Source organism: Puma concolor, chromosome A1 (assembly GCF_028749965.1).
Source record: "Puma concolor isolate L17-30 chromosome A1, mPumCon1.1.hap2, whole genome shotgun sequence".
NCBI classification, from domain to species: Eukaryota; Metazoa; Chordata; class Mammalia; order Carnivora; family Felidae; genus Puma; species Puma concolor.
This window is the reverse complement of record NC_141667.1, coordinates 188,498,564-188,523,463: the sequence shown is the minus strand read 5'-3', so window position 1 is coordinate 188,523,463 and position 24,900 is coordinate 188,498,564. Positions and strand designations below refer to the sequence as shown.

The 24,900-nt window shown below is 38.4% G+C and overlaps 1 protein-coding gene across 17 annotated transcripts in view; it reads right to left on the bottom strand.

Moving 5' to 3' along the window:
• RBM26 (RNA binding motif protein 26) overlaps nucleotides 1-22,395 on the bottom strand; it is an 81,296-nt gene extending 58,901 nt beyond the window's left edge. For 14 of the 17 annotated variants that reach the window (XM_086709653.1, XM_086709664.1, XM_086709659.1 and 11 more), the window contains exon 1: nucleotides 21,847-22,394. In XM_086709653.1, the coding sequence (XP_086565779.1) occupies nucleotides 21,847-21,917 (71 nt within the window). In that variant the 5' untranslated portion in view covers nucleotides 21,918-22,394. Of the gene's footprint in view, nucleotides 1-21,846 lie in introns of all 17 variants that reach the window. The other 3 variants (XM_086709707.1, XM_025924138.2, XM_086709757.1) reach the window with 2 other exon arrangements.
• Nucleotides 22,396-24,900: the final 2,505 nt, after the last annotated feature.

The following is a 24,900-nucleotide window of genomic DNA, read 5'->3' as shown; positions in this document are numbered from 1 at the left end:
CCAAATCTATCTCATTGTTGCTGCATTATTTTTCTAAACAGGACACTGTAAGTCAATTAAAATTTTACCAGCTAAAAATCTAGAAAAAAACCCCTTGCGATTTCTGTAATAATATGGTTTACAGACTATAATTATATAAAACAGCAAGACGGAATCATTTCTGAACAATGATTACTCAACATCTTCTACAGGAAGCAACTGAATCAAATCAAAAACCAATAAAAATAACAACCACCACAGCAAATCAACTACCATACACAAATATTCTTAATGCTTGAAATTGTCTGAAAGGGCAAATTACTTTCTAAAATCTGTTAGGCTGTAAATTATATGGTAGAAGCAAGGTTTATAATTTCACATTTAACAGAAAAATGGGTAAATTTATACTTGAGAGGCAATTTTTCTTAAATCTTATAAGATTTCATATTTATTTTTAAAAATAAAAAAGGTATGTACTTGAAAATTACAGTTCAGTAAAAAAAATCTGAACTACAGAAGTAATATGCCCCAATGTCATAAATCAAGAAGGCAAAATATGTATTCTCTTTTCTATCTTAATTAAATGTGCCAATGCTACATTACCTGAACACCTTGCAATAACCTGCTATGCAAAATTAATGCAGTAAAAACGTTTAAATCACCTAACCAAAGAAAATCATATTAAAATAGTAAGGGGCTATTTAAAAAAGTCTCCAAGGCAAGCAAGATTGTTCATGTGGTACTTTACTGCACCAGTTGCCACTGTTGATGAGGGGTTTGTAGACTGAATGAATATATCTTGTCAGAGCTAGACTTTACCCTATGCTATGTTACTAGCATTCTAGAAACAGTGAAAGAAAAATGAGACTGAAATCTCCTTTCACACCAGAGACAGCGAAAGAAAGAACAGATTTTGAAAATAGTTTCAGTACAAAGAACACTTAGTGACCAACTTCATCCCTACCTTAGAAAACAGGCCAAATTCCCTGAATCTAAGTTCCATTAAGTACTTCTCAACCAAGCAAGTACATAATCTGCCAATAAAACATCAGAGTGCCCCAACTCCAATTACCCTTGTGCGTGCGTGCGTGCGTGCGTGTGTGTGTGTGGGGGGGGGGGGGGGGTTGAAGAGGGCTGGGTGGGCAAAACACAAAGAAACCATAAACTACAAAATAAAGCAGGCATAAGACATGATTTGCCAACAGCACTTGTGAAAGATGGAGTGGAAGAGGAACAACTAGGTATTTTAGTTATTAAGTCATATGAGATAAAGTGTGAAGTGCTTGGGGAAAAACTTAAATCATAAAGATGCAATAAAATAAAAAACTAAGTACTAAAGAGGACAGTGCAGCTCTCCTATACAGTAAAGAGAGCCAAAGCTTTCATTTCTAGGTACCACCTTTTATAACTACATAAGCAAACTCAAACGGATTCCTGGGAAATGACCAGAATAGTAAATGGTTATCATTACCAGATAGCTTACTAGGGATTCTCAGCCTGGAAAATTGAAATGTCAGAGAAAACTTGGTGAGTTTTCAAATAATTGAAGGGCTATCACAAAAAAGATTACACGTATTCAATACATCCTCCATGGGATATAATTAGAACCAGTAAGTGGAAGCAACAGATTTTGGCTTAAAATAGAGATGAACTTTTTTTAATAACCAGAAGCCTCCCAAAGGCAGAATAAACTGCTTAGAAGAAAGGGAGTTTTCCATCATCAGAATGGTTTTGAGCATAAGCTGAACAGCCCCTGGCAGATAAGCACTGGAATGGATAGTAAATTGCTCACAAAACTGTAAGAGTTTAATCCCTTAGGTTTAATTTTGTTCATGCAGATATATGAAATATAAGATAATACAGTATTGTTTATAATTATGGACTTGTAAATATTAGTAATAAGAAAAATTAAGTTACCTGGCATTATAAACAAAATATACACTATTATATAAGAGAATTTTACCAAAAACATACAAAAATCCAAAAATAAAACTTCTTACTCACATATGTAGCCTCTGGGCCTAACACAGCATCTAAGACAAAATACTGAGACAGAGAAAGAAAATATATTCAAATCTATCTCACTAGATCAACCGCTCACTTTTCTCAGGGATCCTTTCTTTTTCATCTTCATAAAGTACCGAAAATAACATGATTTACTGATTATCTTCCAAATATCACATTCATCTTTTGAAAATATTTAAGCATGTACTACGTAAGGCGCTATTCTAGATCTTGAGGATACAACTTTGAAAAAACTTAAGTTCCTGTTCTCACAGAATTTACATTAGGGGTATAGTGAGGAGACACAATACACACATAGATATACACAACATACTGTCATGTAGACAAGTGCTCTGAGGTAAAGTATGGGGATAAAACAGAGTAAAAGGAATGAAGCAAAGGAAGGAGGAAGAAACAGGAAAGAGGAGAGGAATGAATGAATACATATTAGATAAGATCATCAGGGAAGGACCCTGATGAAGTAACATTAAACTGAATCTAAACGGGGATCAAAATGGAGTACAAACCAGCTTTGGGCTATCTGGAAAAAGGACAGCCTAGACCAAGGGAACTCAAGAGAAAAGGCCTGGAGTGGATGCTTATTTGACACTTGAGGCACAGAAGTCTAGTGGAATGGAGCAAAGACAGCATTCATGAACAGCTGGATTTCTAACCTCTCACTTCTGTAAAGATTTAAAATTAACTCTTTCAGTGAGCTTTGACAAATTAAAAGTCCAAATCACTATGAAGTCATTTAAACCAAAAATTGTAAAGACATAAAAGTAAAATTTTAACAATCTTTGAATTTCTGTTAAGGATAGAGTAATAATAGTGAAAAGCATTAGCACGGGTGACCATCTAAGGTCATTCTCTTCCAACAGTATCTGGGGAGGGAAGTACATACACTAAGTAAGTTGGAGAAGCCAAAGCAATTCAGAAAGTCAAATGCTAAAATAAAATCTCCCAGGGGCGCCTGGGTGGCTCAGTTAGTTGAGCATCCCAACTCTTGGTTTTGGCTCAGGTCATGATCTCACGGTTTGTGGGATGGAGCCCCATGTCAGGCTCTGTGCTGGGCATGGAGCCTGCTTGAGATTCTCTCTCCCTCTTTCTGCCCCTCTCCTGTGGGCACAGGCTCACTCTCTCTCAAAATAAACATTAAAAAAAGTAATAAAATACCCCAGAGGAAGAGACTTTTATTAAGTAATACTTTAAACAGCATGAATCAAATTGCCCCTAGTTACAATGATTGTAAATTAATCCTCCTAACACACTTTTCGTATTAGTTTTTACCTTTTAATTTAGGAGTTTCAAAATAGTAATGGCACATTAAAATTAAAAAAGGTACCCTTCTAGTACATTTTTTCAAAAAGAAGTTTGTTTTGTTTTACTCAAGTTTCTCAAGCAAGGCTTTAGAAACTCAGTGGAAGATAAATGAAGGAACTGAACCCAAGCTTCCATTTTCGGTAATCTTGAGAAGGTGTAGCTGGAGGTGGCAGTGGAAATTAAAAATTAAATTTAAATATGTTAACTCAGTAACTTTAGAACACGGATATACACCCACATCTGTTCCTACCAAATTTTCACTTTATATTCAAGAAAAATATCTAATTTGCATCAAAGTCATAGTTCTATTATTCTATGCTTAGGATTATCATTTAGAAATCCAAATCCATTGCAACAAACATAATGCATATATTGAAAAACTCAATTGCCATAGTTTATTATACAGCTTCATTCAATTCAAGTAAGGAGGCAAAAATAGATTATTTGTATGCAGTAATGAGCTACCGCAAAAACCTTCAGAGAAAAAAATCTCTAAAGAAAGGTTATTCTTTAGAATTATCACACCACTTCATTCTACAATATAAAATATAAGCATATCTAAACATGATCGATCCATGAGCATCATACAAATCACTTATCACTGCAAACACTTATCACAATATATATAATTACAACACTGAAAACTGTTCAGTCAGTTCTTTCATTCCCTATATTACCCCCAAGAAATAGCAGCAATACCTTAACAATGGTAGTTTTCAAACATTTTGGTCTCAGGATTCCTTTACATGTTACAAATTATAGAGAACTCCAAAGAGCTTTTATTTAAAAGGGGTACATCTATCTGGGGCTGCTGGGTGGTTCAGCTGGTTGAGCGTCTAACTCTTGATTTTGGATCTTATGTTTTGTAGGTTCAAGCCACACAAGCCTGCTTGGGCTCTCTCTCCCTCTCTCTGCCCCTCCTTCCCTGCTCGTGTGTACATGCACTTCCTTTCTCTCTCAAAATAAATAAATAAACTTAAAAAATAAAAGGGTTACATCTATCAGTATTTACCAAATTAGAAATTAAAACTGAAAATAATTTAAATTATTTAGTATAAAATAACAAATCATAAAATAGGTATAACAATTATTTATATAAATATAAGTCAAAAAATAACAAATCTACAATTTAACATAAATAGCCCTTTGGGCGGGGTAATCAAAAGGAGGAATTTAATAAATGGGAAGTGTAAAGCTAAAGCTAACTGTAGGCATAGCTGGATCCAGGAGTTGAAATGATGTCACCAGGACCCTCTTTTCCATTCTGTTTTGCCCAGAATTCACTTCATTTTAAGGCAGGCCCTCTCCAGGTGGCAACAGAGATGACCCTAAGCAGTTCCAGGCTTATGCATTCTGATAGCTAGTGAATCCAGAGAAAGGCAGCTGCCCCTGGTCCTTGAAAATAACTAATCTTCTCCAGTTTGGGTCCTATCCCTACACAAGGCAGGGATGGGCAGAGTTCCATGACTAATAGCCTCCTCTGAAACTAAATACCCTGTTTTTGTTTTTTTGGTATTTTTGTATGAAAAGATAATTATATTTCCACAACAAAATAAAAATGTAGTGAGAGGACTGATGATGTTTCACAATTTTTGGAAACATCATTAAATGTATGGCTTAAAAGAAAACAGACCAATTCTAATATCTACTTTTATATTCAATCTGTTGGGATATGCTATTCTGGTTGAAATACATAGAGAAATCTGACCTCAAACAGATGAGTAGTTGGAAAAGTGAGGACTTCACAGACCTTAGTCTCAGGAAAGCCCAGGAGTCCTCCCACCACACTTGAGAACCACTGTTTTAAAATTCATTTAGAGGGGCACTTGGGTGGCTCAGTCAGCTGAGCATCTGACTCTTGGTTTCAGCTCAGGTCATGGTCTCAGTCTTGAGATTGGGCCCACCTTGAGTAGGGCTCTGTGCTGGGCACGGAGCCTGCCTGGGATTCTCTCCTTCCCCCTTTCTCTGCTCCTCCCCCTGCTCACGCTATTGCGCATGCACTCTCTCCCTCTCTCTCAAAATAAATAAACTTTAAAATTCATTTAGAAAGTATCCGTTGGGGCGCCTGGGTGGCGCAGTCGGTTGGGCGTCCGACTTCAGCCAGGTCACGATCTCGCGGTCCGTGAGTTCGAGCCCCGCGTCGGGCTCTGGGCTGATGGCTCAGAGCCTGGAGCCTGTTTCCGATTCTGTGTCTCCCTCTCTCTCTGCCCCTCCCCCATTCATGCTCTCTCTCTGTCCCAAAAATAAATAAACGTTGAAAAAAAAATTTTTTAAATAAAAAAAAAAAAAAGAAAATATCTGTTAAGTATCTAATTCAAAGACAAAGTCAGTCCTCAGCTTCTCAAAGATAAGACCCACTAACTCAGATTGTAAAACTGTATTGTTCATGGAACCATTACTCAGCGATCAAAAAGAATGAAATCTTACCATCTGCAACAATGTGGATGGAACTAGAGTGGATTATGCTATGCGAAATAAGCGAAAGATAAATATCACAGAATTTCACTCATATGTGGAATTTAAGAAACAAAACAGATGAACATAGGTGAAGGGTAGCAAAAAGAAGTTAAAAACAGAGAGGGAGACAAACCATAAGAGACTCTTAAAATGCAGAGAACTGAGGGTTGCTGGTGAGGTATTGGGTGGGGGGATGGGCTAAACTGGCAATGGACATTATGGAGGGCACTTGTTGGGATGAGCACTAGGTATTATACATAAACACATGTAAGCGATGAATCCACTAAATTCTATTCCTGCAATCATTATTACACTATATGTTAACTAACTTGGATTTAAAAAAAGAAAAAATAAAAAATAAACAAACCTCTATATTGTTCAGTGCAAAGAGTAATAAATAACCCAAATGGCAAACTGAGCACAGACACGTGTGGTTATAGCATGTTGTCACAGAACTCTTTCTTAAAAGAAAAGTGGGGACCGGAAGTGAGGTGCTGATACGGCAGCCCACAATAAAACCCCACATTTCAGTACATGTTTTACATTCCAATTCACGGAAAAGTTGAGTTTTCTGGGAAAGGACTCTGGCCTCCAAAGGCATCCCCTTCAGTTACTCATTCACATTCTACCTACTTATAAACCAAATCTGAGGTACTTCATTCCTTCAGTTACTAAGGAAGGAAGAAGCTAGGAAGTGTTTTCTCTCATGACCAAGAAGCAGCAGAATTATCCAATAGAAATAGCAGTCATAGAATCCCCCTTTCTGAACACTCATGAGCAAATTTTAACACCTTGGGAGAGATAAGTAATAACAAAATTCAACCAAGTAGAAACATTTTATAAATTGCCAGACCTTAAGATCTACACATATTTCTATCACTATTAAATTGTTACTCTTGGTATGCTTGTCTGTTTCCCCTACAGAGATTCTAGGTAACTATGTCTACCTTTACCCCAGACCCGACCACAATGTGTTGAGAAATATCTACTGATTATCACATTATGTAAGGGTATACTAAATTGAGAGCATTATCAACAAAAACTCACAAAAAACAACTCTCAGTTTAGGTCGAGACCAATTATGACACATATAAAGGTGTACTAACAAGTTTAAAGATCTGTCACAGATACAAAAAAAGTCAATAAAACATCTCCTAGCACACTGACAAGTCCTTCCTCATTGCCTTTTCCTCCTATACCCTCACCGCTGATATGGTCTTCATATACATTTAGTACAGAAACTCCCAAGAATATCACCATCTCTCTTTGTACCTCCTGCCAAAGTCCAAGTTCAGGCATTCACAACTCACTCTTAAAGCTACAAGAAAAAAACTGCTAACTAATATTATGTCTCCAAAATGCTACAATCTAATCAAATCTCTACACACCACAGTATCATTCTTTAAAAAAAAGATCTAACTAAGTTACTCCCCAGCTTGATCTTCCCCAGTATTCCAAAACCTAGTCCCCCAAATGTCCAAACATTTCAGCACGGCAATAAAACCTATTCTTTACTCTGAAACCAACAAATGCTAGCTAGATTCAAAAGACTCTTCCTAACCAAAATGAATAGTTATAATTCCTCGCAGAATGGTTTTTCCAATTTTGGCTATTTAATGTAACCAGAAGATCAAACTTTAACACAATCCAATTTGAGAAGGTGCATGAAAAACTTCACAGACAGGTCACTGAAAGTTTATGAACAGTTTTCAAAATGAGATCTGTGTCTTGCACTGTCTCCTATTATAAAGAATTAAACTTTATGAAAAGTAAAATAAGGGGGTGCCTGGGTGGCTCAGTCAGTTGAGCTTCCGACTTTGGCTCAGGTCATGATCTCACGGTCCGTGAGTCCGAGCCCTGCGTCTGGCTCTGTGCTGACAGCTTGGAGCCTGGAGCCTGCTTCGGATTCTGTGTCTCCCTCTCTCTGACCCTCCCCCATTCATGCTCTGTCTCTCTCTGTCTCAATTATAAATAAACATTAAAAAAAAAAGAAAAAGTAAAATAAGAAACAGAGATATCATGGGGAACCTGGGTGGCTCAGTCGGTTAAACATCCGACTTCGGCTCAGGTCATGATCTCACAGTCCATGAGTTCGAGGCCCGCGTCAGGCTCTGTAATGACAGCTCAGAGCCTGGAGCCTGTTTGAGATTCTGTGTCTCCCTCTCTCTCTGCACCTCCCCTGCTCATGCTCTGTCTCTCTCTGTCTCAAAAATAAATAAAAACATTAAAAAAAATTTTTTTAAAGAATTGGAGATATCATTTAAAAGATAGTACAAACACATAACACATAGACAATTTCTTATAAAATGCCCCAAAGAAGTCCTAAATTACGTATCTTAAAGTACTTATTACATTTTAAACTGTATTACAATCATCAGCATCACAGTGGCCTGAGTCATTCCCTTTTTCTCTCCTCTTTGCTTTACAACTAATTGGACATCCATAACCAAAGGAGAAAAAAAAGTACCTCCACACGGGATACCAGGACACCTGAGAGATCTATCCATCTGTGCACCTTAAAGCAGTGGACTGAACCAGAGAGGCTGCAACAAGAGCAAAGAAGGTGTTGGCTGGTCCAGGAGCAAGCCAGCAAGCCTTTCTGGCACAGGAGGTGGAAGGTAAAGGCGGGAGACCAGGAGTCTGTCTACCTGACCATGCATGCAGTAGCGGCAAAACCCAGCTGCTCTCTCTGAAGAGAGACCATAGTGCCTGCGAACAGCAGAAGGAAAGGGAAGTAGGCAAAGAAAACTGAAGGAAAGTGTCTCTTGCTATCTGCCAGGGGGAGGAGGGGGAAAGGGGGAGTAAGAGAATAACTCATGGACGTCTGGTACCCACCCCACCTTGAAGATTCCCCAGCAGGCCCCTGGCATACCCAAAGCCCCAAGTGCTAAATATACACCTCTCCTCAAGCTCTGCAGCCACCTTTGCTCCTTTTTCTTTTTCCTTTTAATGCATCTGCTTACAACCTTAATATGAGTTAGTTCTGGTAAGAGAAACGAAAGACTTGTGCTATAGTGCCACCTTCTGGAAAACAAAATGAAGGCTCCTAATTACAAATCTGTTGAATTCTTTTTTTTTTTTTTTTTTTTTTAATTTTTTTTTAACGTTTATTATTTTTCGGACAGAGAGAGACAGAGCATGAACGGGGGAGGGGCAGAGAGAGAGGGAGACACAGAATCAGAAACAGGCTCCAGGCTCCGAGCCATCAGCCCAGAGCCCGACGCGGGGCTCGAACTCACGGACCGCAAGATCGTGACCTGGCTGAAGTCGGACGCTTAACCGACTGCGCCACCCAGGCGCCCCCAAAACTGTCAACAAAATGAAGACAACCTGCAGTAAGGGAGAAGATTTTTGTAAAGCATAAATTGGAAGCAGTTAATATCCAAAAGATATAAGAACACCGTCACTCAAACACAAACAAAACCAAACATTCCAATTAAAAAATGAGAACTAGGGGCGCCTGGGTGGCGCAGTCGGTTAAGCGTCCGACTTCAGCCAGGTCACGATCTTGCGGTCCGTGAGTTCGAGCCCCGCGTCGGGCTCTGGGCTGATGGCTCGGAGCCTGGAGCCTGTTTCTGATTCTGTGTCTCCCTCTCTCTCTGCCCCTCCCCCGTTCATGCTCTGTCTCTCTCTGTCCCAAAAATAAATAAACGTTGAAAAAAAAAATTAAAAAAAAAAAAAAAAAAAAATGAGAACTAAACAGCCATTTGCCCAAAGTGGACATCAAAATGGTCAACAGACACATGGAAAAGATGCTAAATAGCACTAATCATCAGGGAAATGCAGAAACAACAAGATACTGCCTCACACATATTGGAATAGCTACCACTGAGAAGACAAGAAATGACAGATGCTGGTAGGGATGTAGTGAAAAGAGAACCCTTCTACATTATTGGTGGGAACATAAACTGGCCCAACCACTACAAAAAGTAACACGGAGGTTCCTCAAAAAATTTTAAAAGATCTATCATTCAAGCCAATGATTCCACTTCTGGGTATATACCCAAAGAAAACGAAAACAGGATTTTGATGAGATATATGAATTCCCATTTTAATCATAACACTATTCACAATGGCCAAGATGGGAAAAGAACTCAAATGTCCGTGCACAGATAAAAGGATAAAAAAGATATGGTACATATACACAATGGAATATTATTCAGCCACAAGAAAGGAAGATATCTTCCCTTTTTGACAACATGGATGGACCTTTAGCACATTACACTGAAATTTACACTGTTTCTAAAAAAGTTAACTCTATTAAAGACAGAGTAAAATGATACTTACCAGGGAATGGGTGGGGGTGGGGGGAGAAGGGAGATAAGAGTGATGGTGTTTAAGGGTACAACTCGTAATGAATAGTAAATAGGTCATGGAGACCTGATTCACAACATAATGGACACTGACAATAATATTGTATTATAATTATGTGATAAGTATCACTACACTGGCAATCATACATATGAAAATATATAAATGTATCAAAATAACATGCTTTATACCTTAAACTTACATAGTTACCCAGCAAATTTATTCAATTAAAAGAAACTATTAACAAAGAGCAACAAATGACCTGCTGAACTGCATATTTTAATGCTTATATGCATAATTTGTAATCATTCAATTATTTATCATTTGCAGTAACTTTTTAAGATTTGTATGAATCTTAAATTTAAGGTTTGTATAGAAGTTTTTTCATAACAACTTTTTAATTGCCAGCAATGGAAATTGCATAAGCAATGGAAAAGTAGTAACTGGGGAATGGGCATAGAAGCAGGGAGTGTAGGAATAGCAGGACACAGAAAGTTACAAAGCAAAAACAGACCAGAATTTATACAGACATATTATCTCTCCTTCTGTCACTTTTTAAATGGCTGAGGCAAGAAAACTAGAGAAATTACTTGCCACAACGCGGTACGCAACTTCATAAAACAAGTTCATCTGAACTACTGGATTTAAACCACCACCACCAAAAGTACACCTGGTTAAGCTTTCAAATACACATCTCTTAATGTTAAAAAGGCCTCCAACAGCAGCATTAGGTGACATTTGGAAAAGAATTCTTCTCTAATGAGACTGGGAGTGGGGGTGAGGAGGAGAAACAAAGAAAAAAGAGAAGGGAGGGAAGGGGAGAGAGATATAGAATGAAAGAGAGGGAGGGAAAGGAAGGAAAGAATAAGGGAGAGAAAGAGAAAAGAAACTAAATACAGGAAGATGTTCATTGCAGTTATTTATAAAGTAAAAAAAACCTAGGACATGAACTAAATGACAAGAATATGGCTAAGTAAACTATGGAAGAATCACTCAATAAAACTGGAATCAGCTGTTTTAAAAGTATAAACACTACATATTAACAATGCTAGGGTAGGAAATATGAAGAGGACTTTAACTTTTCATGTCAAAGCCTTCTGGGAAGTTTTCCTTCTTGTAACTATGTGCAGGAATTTAATACTTTAAGAAAATAAGTTAATGTTTTTCTTCCTTTTTTTTTTTTAAGTTTGTTTATTCATTTTGAGACAGAAAGTGCAAGTGGGGAAGGGGCAGAGAGAGAGGAGAGTGAGAATCCCAAGCAGGGGCTCCAACTCACAAACCGTGAGATCATGACCTGAGGTGAAGTCAGACACTGAACCGACTGAGCCACCAGGGCACCCCACTAAGGTGTTTTTTTTTCCTAAAAAGTAATGACCATGTCTTACATAAAGCACTATTAAAACAAACTATAGGGGTTCCTGGGTGGCTCAGGCAGTTAAGTGTCTGACTTCAGCTCCAGTCATGATCTTCCGGTTCATGAGTTTGAGCCCCACATTGGGCTCTGTGCTGAAAGCTCAGAACCTGGAGCCTGCTTGAGATTCTGTGTCTTCCTCTCTCTCTTCCCCTCCCCCTCTCATACTCTGTCTCTCTCAAAAATAAACATTAAAAATTAAAAAAAAAAAAAGCAAATTATAGTATATTCCCATAACATAATACTATGGAACCACTGGGGGAAAAAAAAAAAACAGGAAACTACTTAAGAATATACTTATATGAGAGGATATGTAGCACGTCTGTTACCTGTAATATCAGTTACAGTAAAAATGAATAAAATTATCCTATGTTAAAAAATTACAGTCAGCTCTTGAACTAACAAGGGTTAGAAGCACCAACCCCACACAGTCAAAAATCTGTGTATAACTTTTGACTCCTGCAAACATCTTTGTTTCTTCTTCTTCTTTTTTTTTTTTTTTTTTTAAAGTAGGCTCCATGCACAGGAAAAGCCCAATGTGGGGCTTGAACTCATGACCCTGAGTTCAAGACCTGACCTGAATTGGACACTTAACTGAATGAGCCACCCACGGATGTGACAGTGAGATCATGACCTGAGCAGAAACAGTCATTTAGCACACATTTTGTATGTTATATATGATTACATACTGTATTCTTACAATAAAGCTAGATAAAAGAAAATGTTGAGTTATTATGAAAATACATCCAAAATGCTGTAAAATATCCATGTATAAATGGACCCATGCAATTTAAACCAGGGTTGTTCAAGGGTCAACTGTACACACCTAAATAAACATAATACATGTATATTTATATATATATATACAATTATGTGTTTATGTACAGGGATCAAGAAGGGGCTAGGAAGACTCACTTTTAGTTTATATTTCTATACTGTTCACATTTTATTACAAATATGTATTATTTTTAATTAAAAACAAAAACTGTGTCCAATTAACTAGTCAAAACTAAAAATAGCATGGGCATTATTGTAACTACACAGCACGCATTGGACAATGGAATACCACACAGCAATAAAAAGGAGCTACAGATATATGCAACAATATGGATAAATCTCAAGAACATCTTGAGTAGTAAAAACAAGTCTTGTTCAAGAGTACCCATTTTAAAATTCCATTTATATGAAGTTCCATAATAGGCAAAACTAATATATAGTAAATTAAAAAAATCAGAATAGTGATTGTTTGTATGGATAGATGGGAGTATGGGGAAGAGAATGAGGAAACTTTCCAGAATGAGGGTAATGTTCTTTATTTTAATAGGGAATTGAGTTACAAAGATGTATGCATTTGTCAAAGTTATCAAAGAGTACACTTTAAGATCTGTATATAAATTATATCAACTTTTTTAAAATTACAAATACTGAACTCTTATGATATGCATGATAAGTATTTAGGGGTAAATTCACTGACATTTGCAATTTACTTTGAAATAAATCAAAGGATAGTGGCACGTACACTAAAATGTTAACAGCAGAACCTAAGTGATGGGTACATATGGGTGCGTCATGTGATAAATGTACACACTACAATAGTATTTGTTCAGTTCATCAATACAGATGGTTAAATTATGGCATATCCACTGAAATACTATGCAGCCTTAAACAAAAGACAACACTTTTATGTATTATACAGAATGACATCCAAATATGATACTAATTATATAAGAAGCAGAAAGAATACATTAACTTATTTGCTTGTATGTTGGTAAAATAGCTCAAGAATCACTGAGTACCAGATTTCAAGTGAATTTCATTATTTCATACACATATACAATAGTAAATATGACCCCAAGTTAAAAATAAACTTTTACCAATTTGAGGTTATTATTTGTAGACTAACTGAGGATTCTTCCACTGAGATTTTTCCACTGAGAAGAGGTAATGGGAGTAAGTAAGTCTGGTAGGGGAGGGCTTATACCGTCCACTCATTTCTCTCATTTTCTAGTTTCTGGGGCTAAGGAAGCAGGAGGAAGACAAAAAATTCCTAGAAACCATTTAGCTCACGCCTGAATTAGTCATTCTAGATGTTAGACACCAAACACTGGAATATCTTATTTTTTGTTTTGCTAATAATACTATCCCTGTCTCTTGATTTATGCATATAGAATAATTTTATTTGAAAACATTATAAGCCCAAGATAAGAAAGTGCTAAAACATATAGAAAATGCTAAATCCATTTTAACTAGTCAGCGTTCACATGGAAAAGCCAAGTTGCTATGCAGCAGTGAAATGTGGTGATGAGTCAACTCAACAAATGTTAAAGGGATGAAGAAGGCAATGAAAAATATTTTAGCCAATAATTAATTATAGAAAAACTCTTCTACCAGCTGTAAAATTCATTAGACTAGAATTACCATATATTAATTCTTTTCCGGGCAGCTCCATGGAGGCCAGCAGCTTGCACTAACAGTATTCAAAAATGCTTTGAGTAAATGTCATTAATACTCTTCACTGTCCTTTCCCCCTAAAAAAAAAATCACTTAAGCTTTACATAATCTGAAGATGCTGTGAAGTAAAAATAAAGAGAAAGAGACCCAGGAATTAATAACTTTTCAAACTGCTCATATATCTGCTGCTCTAAAATAAAATTCTAAAGTACGGTAGATTCTTTTTTTTTAAGTTTATTTATTTATTATTTTGAGACAGAGAGTGAGAGAATGAGAATAAGCGGGGGAGGGGCACAGAGAGAGGGAGGGAGATAATCCCAAGGAGGCTCTGCACTGTCAGCACAGAGCCCGATTCAGGGCTTGAATTGACAAACCGTGAGATCACGACCTCTAAGCGGGAACATTAATCAACTGAGAAAGCCGAGGTGCCCCTAACGTATGGCAGATTTTATAGTTTACACTCGTTTCTGCTTAGGTTATAGTTATATAAACTACAAATATCAACCAGTGCATTTAAACATACCACACACAAGGTATTGTACTGGGTGCTGTAGACAACAGGAAGACATTTAAAATTTAAGACTTGGAGTCTACTTTCAAGAACCTGAGATTCTAATAATGAAGCTAAAATAAGTAAGGATTACTAAACAAGTGTGCAAGTGATGACTGTCACAATCGACACAAACTAGTTCTAGGCGGAGAATCATGTCATGCCTTCCAAATGGATGGATCTTATAAATAACTTTCTGGAAGAACTAGAATCACCCTTGACCTTTGATTTCAATTTATATAGAAGTGAAACAGAGAAAGGCAGTATATCATAATCTACAAGGCTCTGATATCAAAATGTCTTGTTTCAAATCTTGTCTCCATCATTTATTAGCTATGAATGAAGCATATTACTTAATCTTCCTAAGACCAATCTCCTCATATTTAAAACTGAGATAACAGAATCTAGCTCACACTCAATGAATACACAATGATTAGCATAAGATAAGCGCTCAATGTTACCTTCTAAAAGTTGGGAAAAGGGGACAGTATGTGATGATACAGAATCACATATACATGATATACATGATACACATGATACAAATGTATCACAAATGTATCACAAATGTACACATGATACAAATGTGATGATACAGAATCACAATGAAAGTTCAGCCTTGCTGAAATTAAGACACACACAAAAAATAGGAAGATACAAACTGGAAAGGTAAGCAGATTACTGTATATGTTTGAAAGCCAAGTCTAAATGTACGCAACTTATTTACGAGTGCTAAAGATTTTGATCGAACAAGAAGATATAAACAAGGCTGGGCATCCAGGATGGAACTAGAGGGGAGAAAAAACCCAAAAGTTTAGGTAAGGAGTGCGAGGCCCCCTACTGAGCAATGTCATTATTAAGAATTATTAAAAGAAAGAGACGGGGCACCTTCAGCTCAGGTCATGATCTCACGGTTCGTGAGTTCGAGCCCTGCACTGGGCTCTGTGCTGACCACTCAGAGCCTGGAGCCTGCTTTGGATTCTGCGTCTTCCTCTCTCTCTGCCCCTCTCCCATGTGCCCTCTGTCTCGCTCTGTTTCTAAAAAATGAAAAAACGTTGAAAAAAAAAAACAGGAAAGAAAAAGACAGACCTAATGATTAACTGATGCAGGAAAGGAATGAAGTAAGGAAAAGCCAAAAAATAAAATTCCAAGCCTGGAAAATCTGAGGAAATGAAATGAAAATCAGTGAATTCAGAGAACATTTATTCTCAGAAATGTAATTTGAAGTTCATGGGAGAACCAGGTGGGTATTTAGCTAGCAACTGGTATAAGAGGTTAAGGCTTTGAAGAGTGATCAAGTCTAAAGGTACATATGTGAAAAAGTAATGCAGAAACTAGAAGTTCTCTTGGAAAAGCTCTGAAATTCAATGCAAATGTGTATATAGCATATGCAATATCCTAAGGAAGGAAGTCTTTAATCAAACTTTCAAAGACTCTACAACACACACACACACACACACACACACACACACACACACACACACACGGTTTTTAAGAACCACTGGCACAGATTATAATAGAAACCATCCATGGAAATGAATGTGCAAGAGAGGACAGGAGTAGAAACAGTTGAGGAAAAAAAGGCATGGAAACAGAACTTGAAAAAATACAATTAAAAGGCAAGAAAAATAACTAAAAAGGGTAGGGCTGATTTGCGAAGAAAGAGAAGCAATGCATTAGGGATTCAAGATATGTGATGTTAAAAAGGCAGCATCAACATTGTTAAATGTTATACATATAGGACAAAGAATATAAAATTTATATAAAAATCTCTACATTTCATTAGCATAAATTGGTAACACTGAAATATGCAATTTGGTTTGAATATAAACAGAAAGAAACTACATGACAAGGGATTAAGAAGTAAATAGTTGGGGCAAAGGAATGAAAAAATAAAGACTACTATTTCTAGATTTACTAGTAAAAGGAAAAGAAAGCTAAAGCTAGTATGAAAGTAACTAGAAGTATGATTTTATTTTTTTGTTTTCACTACTACTGTTGCTGAGTTTTTCTTCCTTAAAGACCAGGAAAATGAGTTTCTAAGCCCAAAAGGGTCTGTAAAAAGAGAAAGATCAAAGGAGGGAAACAGGAATAAAGTTCAGGAGTAAAAAGACCACCTTTCAGTTCTTCCTGTAAAACAGGAACAAAAATAATTGTAACGTGGTGAGAAAGGTATAGTTAACAAGTGTGAGTGAAGGGAGAAAGACTACAAAAGTTCCCGAAGAGGTTTCTTTCTTACACTGTAAAGCACTGATAACCATGACACTTTAGAACTTTATTCCTTTATAATTGCAGCTAGTAGTATGAAAATGTAACAGTAAAAAGTGCATACAGTTACAAGAAAGAATACATGGTATTGTGTAGTAGTAAATTAAGAACATGGCTCTACAATCAAAAAAGTCTGAGTTTAAATTACTGTTTAGTCACATGCTATAGCTAGCTGTGTGACTCTGGACAAGTACCTTAACTTCCTGCTTCAGTGCCCCAGTGGCATCACTTGCAAAATGGAGGTAACAGTGCTTACCTCATAGAACTTGGAAGTAATACAAAACCTTTCAACAATATATGCAAATACAGGTGGGTAGCCAGCAGCAGTGGTAGTGATAATAGTAACAGTAGCAAGTAATGTAACCTATTTGTGTTTAACCAAGCAGTATTTAAGGAAGGTCGAAGGGGTAAACTCTTAAAAATGTGTCTCAATTCTTTCAACTACAGAAGTATAATTCTACTATTACACCAGTAAGGAAAGAGGAGGTTCATTTGCTTAGATTACTCACTAAGTGGCAGAACTGAGATGTGAACACCAGTCCACGTGGATCAAAGCTTGGCTTCTTTCCACTACACATTACCTCCACAGCACTACACAGCAGCAGGAGGACAAAACGCGGCATTGTGTTCTTTACTACTAAGGTCACAAAATAAGGGTACATCATTAAGTCTATCTGCCTCTCCATTTTTTGAAAAATTAAGGAGTTTTTTTTTTTATTTTTACTTGATTTTAAGGCTTCCCTCCAGCTAAAAAAAGTCCATGATTTTATTAAATTACCACACTTGGTGATGTGTAAACTCATAAAAACGTCTTTGAATACAGCAGAAAATCTTTTCTGTTTAGAAAACAAAAACAGAAAAACCGAACATCAAAAAAAAAAAAAAAAAAGCTTAAAATTTTTTCCAGGACTTCAAATTAGCAAAAAGAAATGAATGTTAAAGACCAACATCTAATTTCATTTTATTATTAGCAAGCATGACTAAGCAAATGTTTGAGAATATAGCATCAATCTTAAGTATTTTAAGATGCCAATTTTAACACCTACATTTTCAATAATTTATGTGAAAAACCCACAAAACTCAAAACCCTGACATATCTACAGACCTTACAATCATTAAATGCAGATCTGCCAACTTTCATTTCATGCCAAAACAGTGCAACCAGGCTGGATTTCGTGTTTGTTTTTATGTCAATCTGAAAGCTCTCTGGCTTCTAAAACCCTTCACTGGCTTCCCACTATCCTTCAATTAACATCCAAAATCCTTAACATGACTCAACAAAGTCTTGAATGTTCCTGCTTCTCTCTCTGAGCTATCCACTGCTATTCTTCCCTTTGCTTTTTTTTATTTTTTCCAACTTGTTTCAATTTCCCCAAGACACTTTTTTTCTTCCATTTTTGGGCTTTCATACAATCTGTTTTTCAAAATCTAGGATGCTTTCACAGTTCTCCATTCCCATCTTTTTGGCCTAGCAAACTGCTCTTCATCCTTGCAGGCTAAGATCAAATGTTACCATATCAGCAAAGCCTTTCCTGACCTCCCAGACATATATTTTGACAGCATTCTGGGCTTAGTAACACTCACTGGCCTTGTAATTACTTGTTCAACACGTCTTCCCTGCTAAGCGGTAAACAATACGAAGATAGTCCTCTCTGCTCATTTCCCACTATCCCCAATATCTAACACACCGCTCAGTACAAAGTAGATTAAGTACTCAATGTTTGCTGAATTAACATACTCAAAATGCAGAGGAAGTCCAAAACCATGAGATGCTTTACTAGCATGAGTAGCTAGATAGTTCCATACAAGTTCTGAGTTGCATCTTACCCTTGGTCCTTCAAATGTTCTCCTTCAAACAGGTGCTATTTGGCAATTATAGTTTTAAAGTAAAAAAAAAAAAATCCTTTCAGATAACAAATACACCTTAAAGTTTCACAAAACCAAGGTTAGAAACCACAAATCTTAAATAATTGGAATTAGCTTTCAAAGTTACAAGAATTCATCTGAAATGCAATTAAAGGGACAGGAACTTGGATAAGGGCTCAATTTTACCACAGCAATGTACATTATGAAAGGACCAATTCCAATTCCTACCAGGGTTTAGGCTGTACTCTAGCTAGCAGTGCCTTATTTACTCTACCAGTAATGACTGCAGTGCTACAGTCATCTGAGTAAGCTATATGATACCTGAAACTGAATAAAAACACAAGCATACACATGAAGTAACTATATGCTTTATTAAAACTGAATAAAAACACAAGCATACACATGAAGTAACTATAAATAACCTTCTTTTAGATTATGGCATAAAATATAAAGATACTGGATCACCATATTGTATACCTAAAGCTAATGTAACATTATGTGTAAACTATATTCAAAAAAGTTTTTTTTAAAAAGGAATGCTATTTCAACTTAAAACATTTTAAGTTTTCTGTTCACCTAGTACTTATTGAACACTAATTACAAGCCAGGCAGTGTTCAAAGATTAATACATATTCATTATTTCCCCCATACAGATGAGGAAACAGGAGGCACTGAGTTAAGTAATTTACCCAATTTTAAGCAGCTGGCAAAGTGGCAGAGACGATATTCAAAGCCAGCCATTCTGGTTCCAGAGTTTGTCCTCTCAACTACCACACTACACTGCTGCGTATTTTCTCTCCATTTGCTGAAATAAGGGATCTAGAGCACCCCACTTCAATGAAGCTGTTTTGCTAAGGCTACCAATGACTTCTACCATTCCAAACTTAAGGGCCACTTATCTGCCTTCATCCTTTTCGGCCATTATGTAACATCCCATCAAGTTGACAACTCACCTCTTTTGTTTCTTTAGTAACATAAATCTCAAACTTCTACCTCAGACCTTGGCCCTCCTTTCTTCCCTATCAACACATTCTTAATTAGGAAATCTCCCACAACTCCATAGTTTCAAATACTATCTGCATGACTCCAAATTTCTCTAGTCTTCACCTGAGTTCTAGACTCATAACCCAACAACTTACTTGACATCTAACTCAGATGTATAACACTTTATATTTACTGATCAAAACCAACTATCTTTCCTCCTCCCCTCAATGTGTTCTCCCACCATTCTCTATCATCACCCATCCAGTTGCTAACTTCTTGGTCATCATCCTTGATTTCCCTTTCCCTCATCTCCCACATCCAATCAATATCAGCAAGTTCTATCAGATCCACTTATAAAACATATTTTGTTGTTTCCACTACCACTCTAATACAAACTACTCACATTTCTGCCTACAATGCCCTCAGAACAGTCTCCTCACATTAATGCCTGCCCCCTTAATCTCCACAAAGCAGGCAGCATTAAAACAAGAACAGGCCTGGGTGGCTCAGTCCATTAAGCGTCCGACTTCGGCTCAGATCATGATCTCACAGTTTGTGAGTTCAAGCCCCACATCGGGCTCTGTGCTGACAGCTCAGAGCCTGGAGCCTGCTTCGGATTCTGTATCTCCCTCTCTCTCTCAAGAATAAAATAAATTAAAATTAAATTAAAATTAAAAAAAAAAAAAAACAAGATCAAATGAGGGGCACATGGGTTGCTCAGTTGGTTAAGCATCTGACTTCAGCTCAGGTCATGATCTCGTGGCTCAGGTCAGGATCCCGTCAGGCTTTGTGCTGACAGTTCTGAGCCTGGAGCCTGCTTCAGATTCTGTGTCTCCCTCTCTACCCTCCCTCCCTTGCTCACGCTCTGTCTCTCTCTCAAAAATAAATAAACATATTTAAAAAAAAAAAAAAAGAGTTCAAACCAGTCCCTGCCTGCTTTAAAGTATCTAAGGTCTTCTCATTTTAAATGAAATCCTAGCTCTTGACCATGGCCTAGAAAATCCTACATAATTTGCCCTAACAACTTCTCCAATTTCATGTCCTTCCATTCTCTCCCACCCCCATCACAAGGTTCCTTGCAGTCACATTGCCTTCTTTGTCTTCCTGGAACACACTGTGATCATATCTGCTAAAGGGCCTTTGCACCTGCTGTTCCTTCTGCAAGGAAAAGTCTTTCTCCAGACTCTGACACAGATGGTTTTCTCCTAAGTGTTGTTCAAACGCTAACTCCTGTGAGAAGTCTTCTAATCACCCTTTTATATGATCCTGTATTATTACAACCGCCATTCCTATTTTTATCTGAAGTTATCTTATTTAATACTCCTTTATTATTGTCTTGTCAACTTCGGAATTTAAAAGCTCTACCAAAGCCTCCCAGAGTACATAGCAGGCACTGGATAAACTCATTAAATGAGTGGATTTTCCATATTTTAAGTTGTTTACTGTAAATCAACCAATCTTGATAAAGCACCTGGATCAAGATATATTTTGTATGTATTACTGTAAAGACAAATCCTTAAAACACTCATTTTTTCAATCTAAAACATTCCGGCACCCTGAACACACAAACCTCCACACACACACACACACACACACACACACACACAATCCATCTACAGCAACCCACTTAAAACTGCTAAATATTCCATATGGATAGATAACATTTTCTTCCTCCTCTCCAACTTAACAAACGTGTAGGTGGGAAAAGGGAATCTTACTGGGTACCTTAGCACCTGTTACATCTTCAATCAGTTAGAAGAGGTGCGGATGAGCCAGACAGCACATGGGAAACGTGGCCTTTCTTTCAGGGACTGTATTTATGTAAAACGTGAGTGGCCTGCACTACAACTGCCCTAATCCCTAATAAGGGCCATTTCACTTCACTTAAAGAAACAAGGTATATTAGTCTGTGGGCAAGACGTTATGATTGGATTCATTAAACGAAAGGAAACGGATTTGGGGGCCCTCGTCTAATGTGTGTGCGGCTTGGGGTCGATCTACACATAACGGGAAAACAAGAGAAGATACCAGTTCAAGGACCAACTCGGTGATAAGATAAAGGTCAGCTCAGGCTCTCCTAAACCTGGGAGTGACGGTGGAAAAGAAGGAGAAAACAAAAAAACCCTGGGACCTCCGTTCACCGCTTCGGCCTCCATCACAGGCACTTGGGGGAAACTGCACAGATCTATGTGTCCGCCTATCTCCCACTTCCATCCCTGCAAGGAGATAGCCCCCGGATACTCACATGGGCTCGAGAGTCTTGCTGAGCCAGGACTTGAGTGCCTCGAAGTTTTCAATGATCATTTTAGAAACCATCCACAGCGGCCCCGAGGCCCGTCACACTCCTCCGCCCGCCCAGGTCTCGGCCGCTACAGCCGCCGCTGCCCCCGCCCCCTCCTCCGCGCGCCGCCCGCGTGGGCCGCGGTGGGAGGCGCCGGTGGCAGGTTCCCGCGAGCCCGGATCGGCGAACAGCTCTGCGGGTACCGTCGCAGGCCGCGAATCCACGGGGTGCCAGGAGCTCTCCGTCCCCGGACCCCGGCCCGGGCTGAGGCAGCAACGGTTTGCCCGAGCCCTCCCCTTCCCCTCCACCCAAGCAAATCTTCTTGGACCGGGAGGTCGACACGCGCCTAGATCCGAGCTTTCTCTCAGCCTCGGAACCAGGTGGTGTTGGCAACGCAGAACAGGCAAAAGTGAAGAAAGCGAAAACGAAGGGCAGCTCAATGGAAACGATTCGGGGGGTCTTCCCGGCTCCCAGCACCCCCAAGAAGATGGCTGCCGATAAATCTCGCGAGAATTGATGAAGTCTCGCGGTGATTCCCGGAGCCTGCTGGGAGGAGACGTAAGCTCGGCGGAGAGCGCGCTGGGCGAGTGCGGTACTTTGATATTTTGCGTATTTACCTCGTTTGAGGCCTTTGTGCCTTTTTACGCTTTGGTCCGCTTATGGAATAAAGACTTTATTTTTATGCACGGAGGGAAAGGCCTCTGACTTCAGAAACAGCGGGAGCCCCACTCGTCCTGTGTATAGACGGCTGTGGCGCATCAGCCGGAACGAACCTGCGGACTGGAGCGCTCCTTGAGAGCGTCTACACGTTGTGCGAGGACGCACGGCGGCCAGTGGGTTCCAGGTGTGCTGTACTGCCTCCTCCGTTTATCTCAGTGTCCTGCAATACCGTATAGTGTGTGCTGTGGTGTGGACAAGGTTGGGAAGCACAGGCTGGTATAATCTAACCCAGTGAAACTTCCAGAGGATTAGTGTTTTGTCCAGAATTACTCAACTTGATGGTAGAACAGTAATGATCTAGGGATGCCCCAAAAGAAAGGTGAGATAATCTTATTAGTTCTCTAATAGTTTTCAAGCATCTGAAACTTCAGACTTTTCCCTGGCTAAAGATAAGAACAGTGTGTTTTTAATTCTCTTTATGTAGAGCCGATTCAGTCACAGGGAAAATAAATAGTATCAAAAGACAGAGCCTTCATATCAGCATCCTAAATTAACTTCCCTTCTGAGGAAGTTTGGATCCTGCCTGAGTTGGTCTATTTGCTATTATTTTCTATCATTAAGGTGCTAGGTGGAGGTGGGGGCGGGGACGGGGTAGGAGGCGCCTGGGTGGCTCAGTCGTTGAGCCTCCGACTTTGGCTCACGTCGTGATCTCCCGGTTCACGAGTTAAGGCCTCTGTTGGGTTTTGCGCTCACAGCTCAGAGCCTAGAACCTACTTCAGATTCTGTGTCTGTCTGTCTGTCTGTCTGTCTCTCTCCCTGCCCCTTCCCTGCTCCCGCACGCGCTCTCTCTCAAAATAATAAATAAAAGAAAATTTAAAAAAAGGTACTAGGTGGGATTTTGCAAAAGGTCTAGTACCTGTAAAACTGTAATGAAATGAAAATAATTTGCAATATAAAGACGCTTAGAGTAAGTAGACAATGAAAAGCTCTTTATTGATAGATAGTGGTAGAGTAAAATTGCCCTTAGGAGCCCTTTTTTATAATTTGCTAGATTGAAGTGTCCTTAAGCAATAAGTGGGAAAGATTATCAAGAAAGCTAGACATTTGTTTTAAAATATAGCATGTAGAGTAGAATGAAATTAGAATTCAACCACTGAATAATCAGAGTGTTGATTAAAGTGATTTAGCGGAGTGAAATAAGCCAGAAACGAAAGGACAAATATTGTATGATTCCACTTATGAGGTACCTAGAGTAGCCAAACTCTCAGAGATACAAAGTAGAATGGTAGTTGCCAGTGCTGGGCGGGTAGGGGAGTTATTCTGTAATGAGTAAAATGTTTCAGTTTGGGATGTGGAAAAAGTTCTGGAGAGGAACATTGTTGATGGTTGCACAACAATGTAAATGTACTGAATGTCATTGAATTGTACATTTAAAAATGATAAAAGTCATAAATTTTATGTATATTTTACCACAATAAAAGTGATTTTTTTAATTTAATGTTGCTACGGGAAAAGCAAAATCCTAATTGTTTAGCCTGTTTGATAGGTTTGTCACGGGCTGACTCCAACATTGTTTTCAACTTCATCACCAACTGTTCCGTACCTGGCCTTCTGCTCCAGCCTTCCAATCATTTTTCTTCTGTCAAATACTGTATACTCCACGCAAACTGATCTGCTCACCCTTCCCTTCTCCAAACATTTATACCTATCATTTCTACGAGGAATGCCTCTACTTCCTTCTCTGGCTGCTCAAACCTTACCCATTCTTAGTACCACTGCTAGTATATGTTTGAAGTCTTTTTTTATTTTCCATAAATAATAGCAACAGCCTTTTAATCTCCCTGCCTCTTAGACTGCCCCCATTATCAGTTCATCTTCAATTGCCTTTATCATCATTGCCTTTAATAGTAATCATTGTAAAACTTGAATCTAATCATGTCACTTCCCTGCTTACAATCTTCATCAACTCCCACGTTGTCTTCAGGATAGAATTCCAAATTCTTTAACATTCTATAAAAGGCCTTTCATAATCAAATCTCTACCTATTTGCCTTAGAAATTTCCTTCACAGGGGCGCCTGGGTGGCTCAATTGGTTGGGCATCCAACTTGGGCTCAGGTCATGATCTCACAGTTCACAAGTTTGAGCTAGCCCTGCAAGGGGCTCTGTGCTGACAGCTCAGAGCTTGGAGCCTGCTTTGGATTCTGTGTGTGTGTGTCTGCCCCTCCCCTCCTCTCAGAAATAAATATTAAAAAAAAAAAAGAAAAGAAACTTCCTTCACTGCCTTTCAGCCATTACTTTGAGCTATTATTCCATGTTCCTTGAGGGAGGTGTGTTCTCTCACTAAATGGAGCCACTCT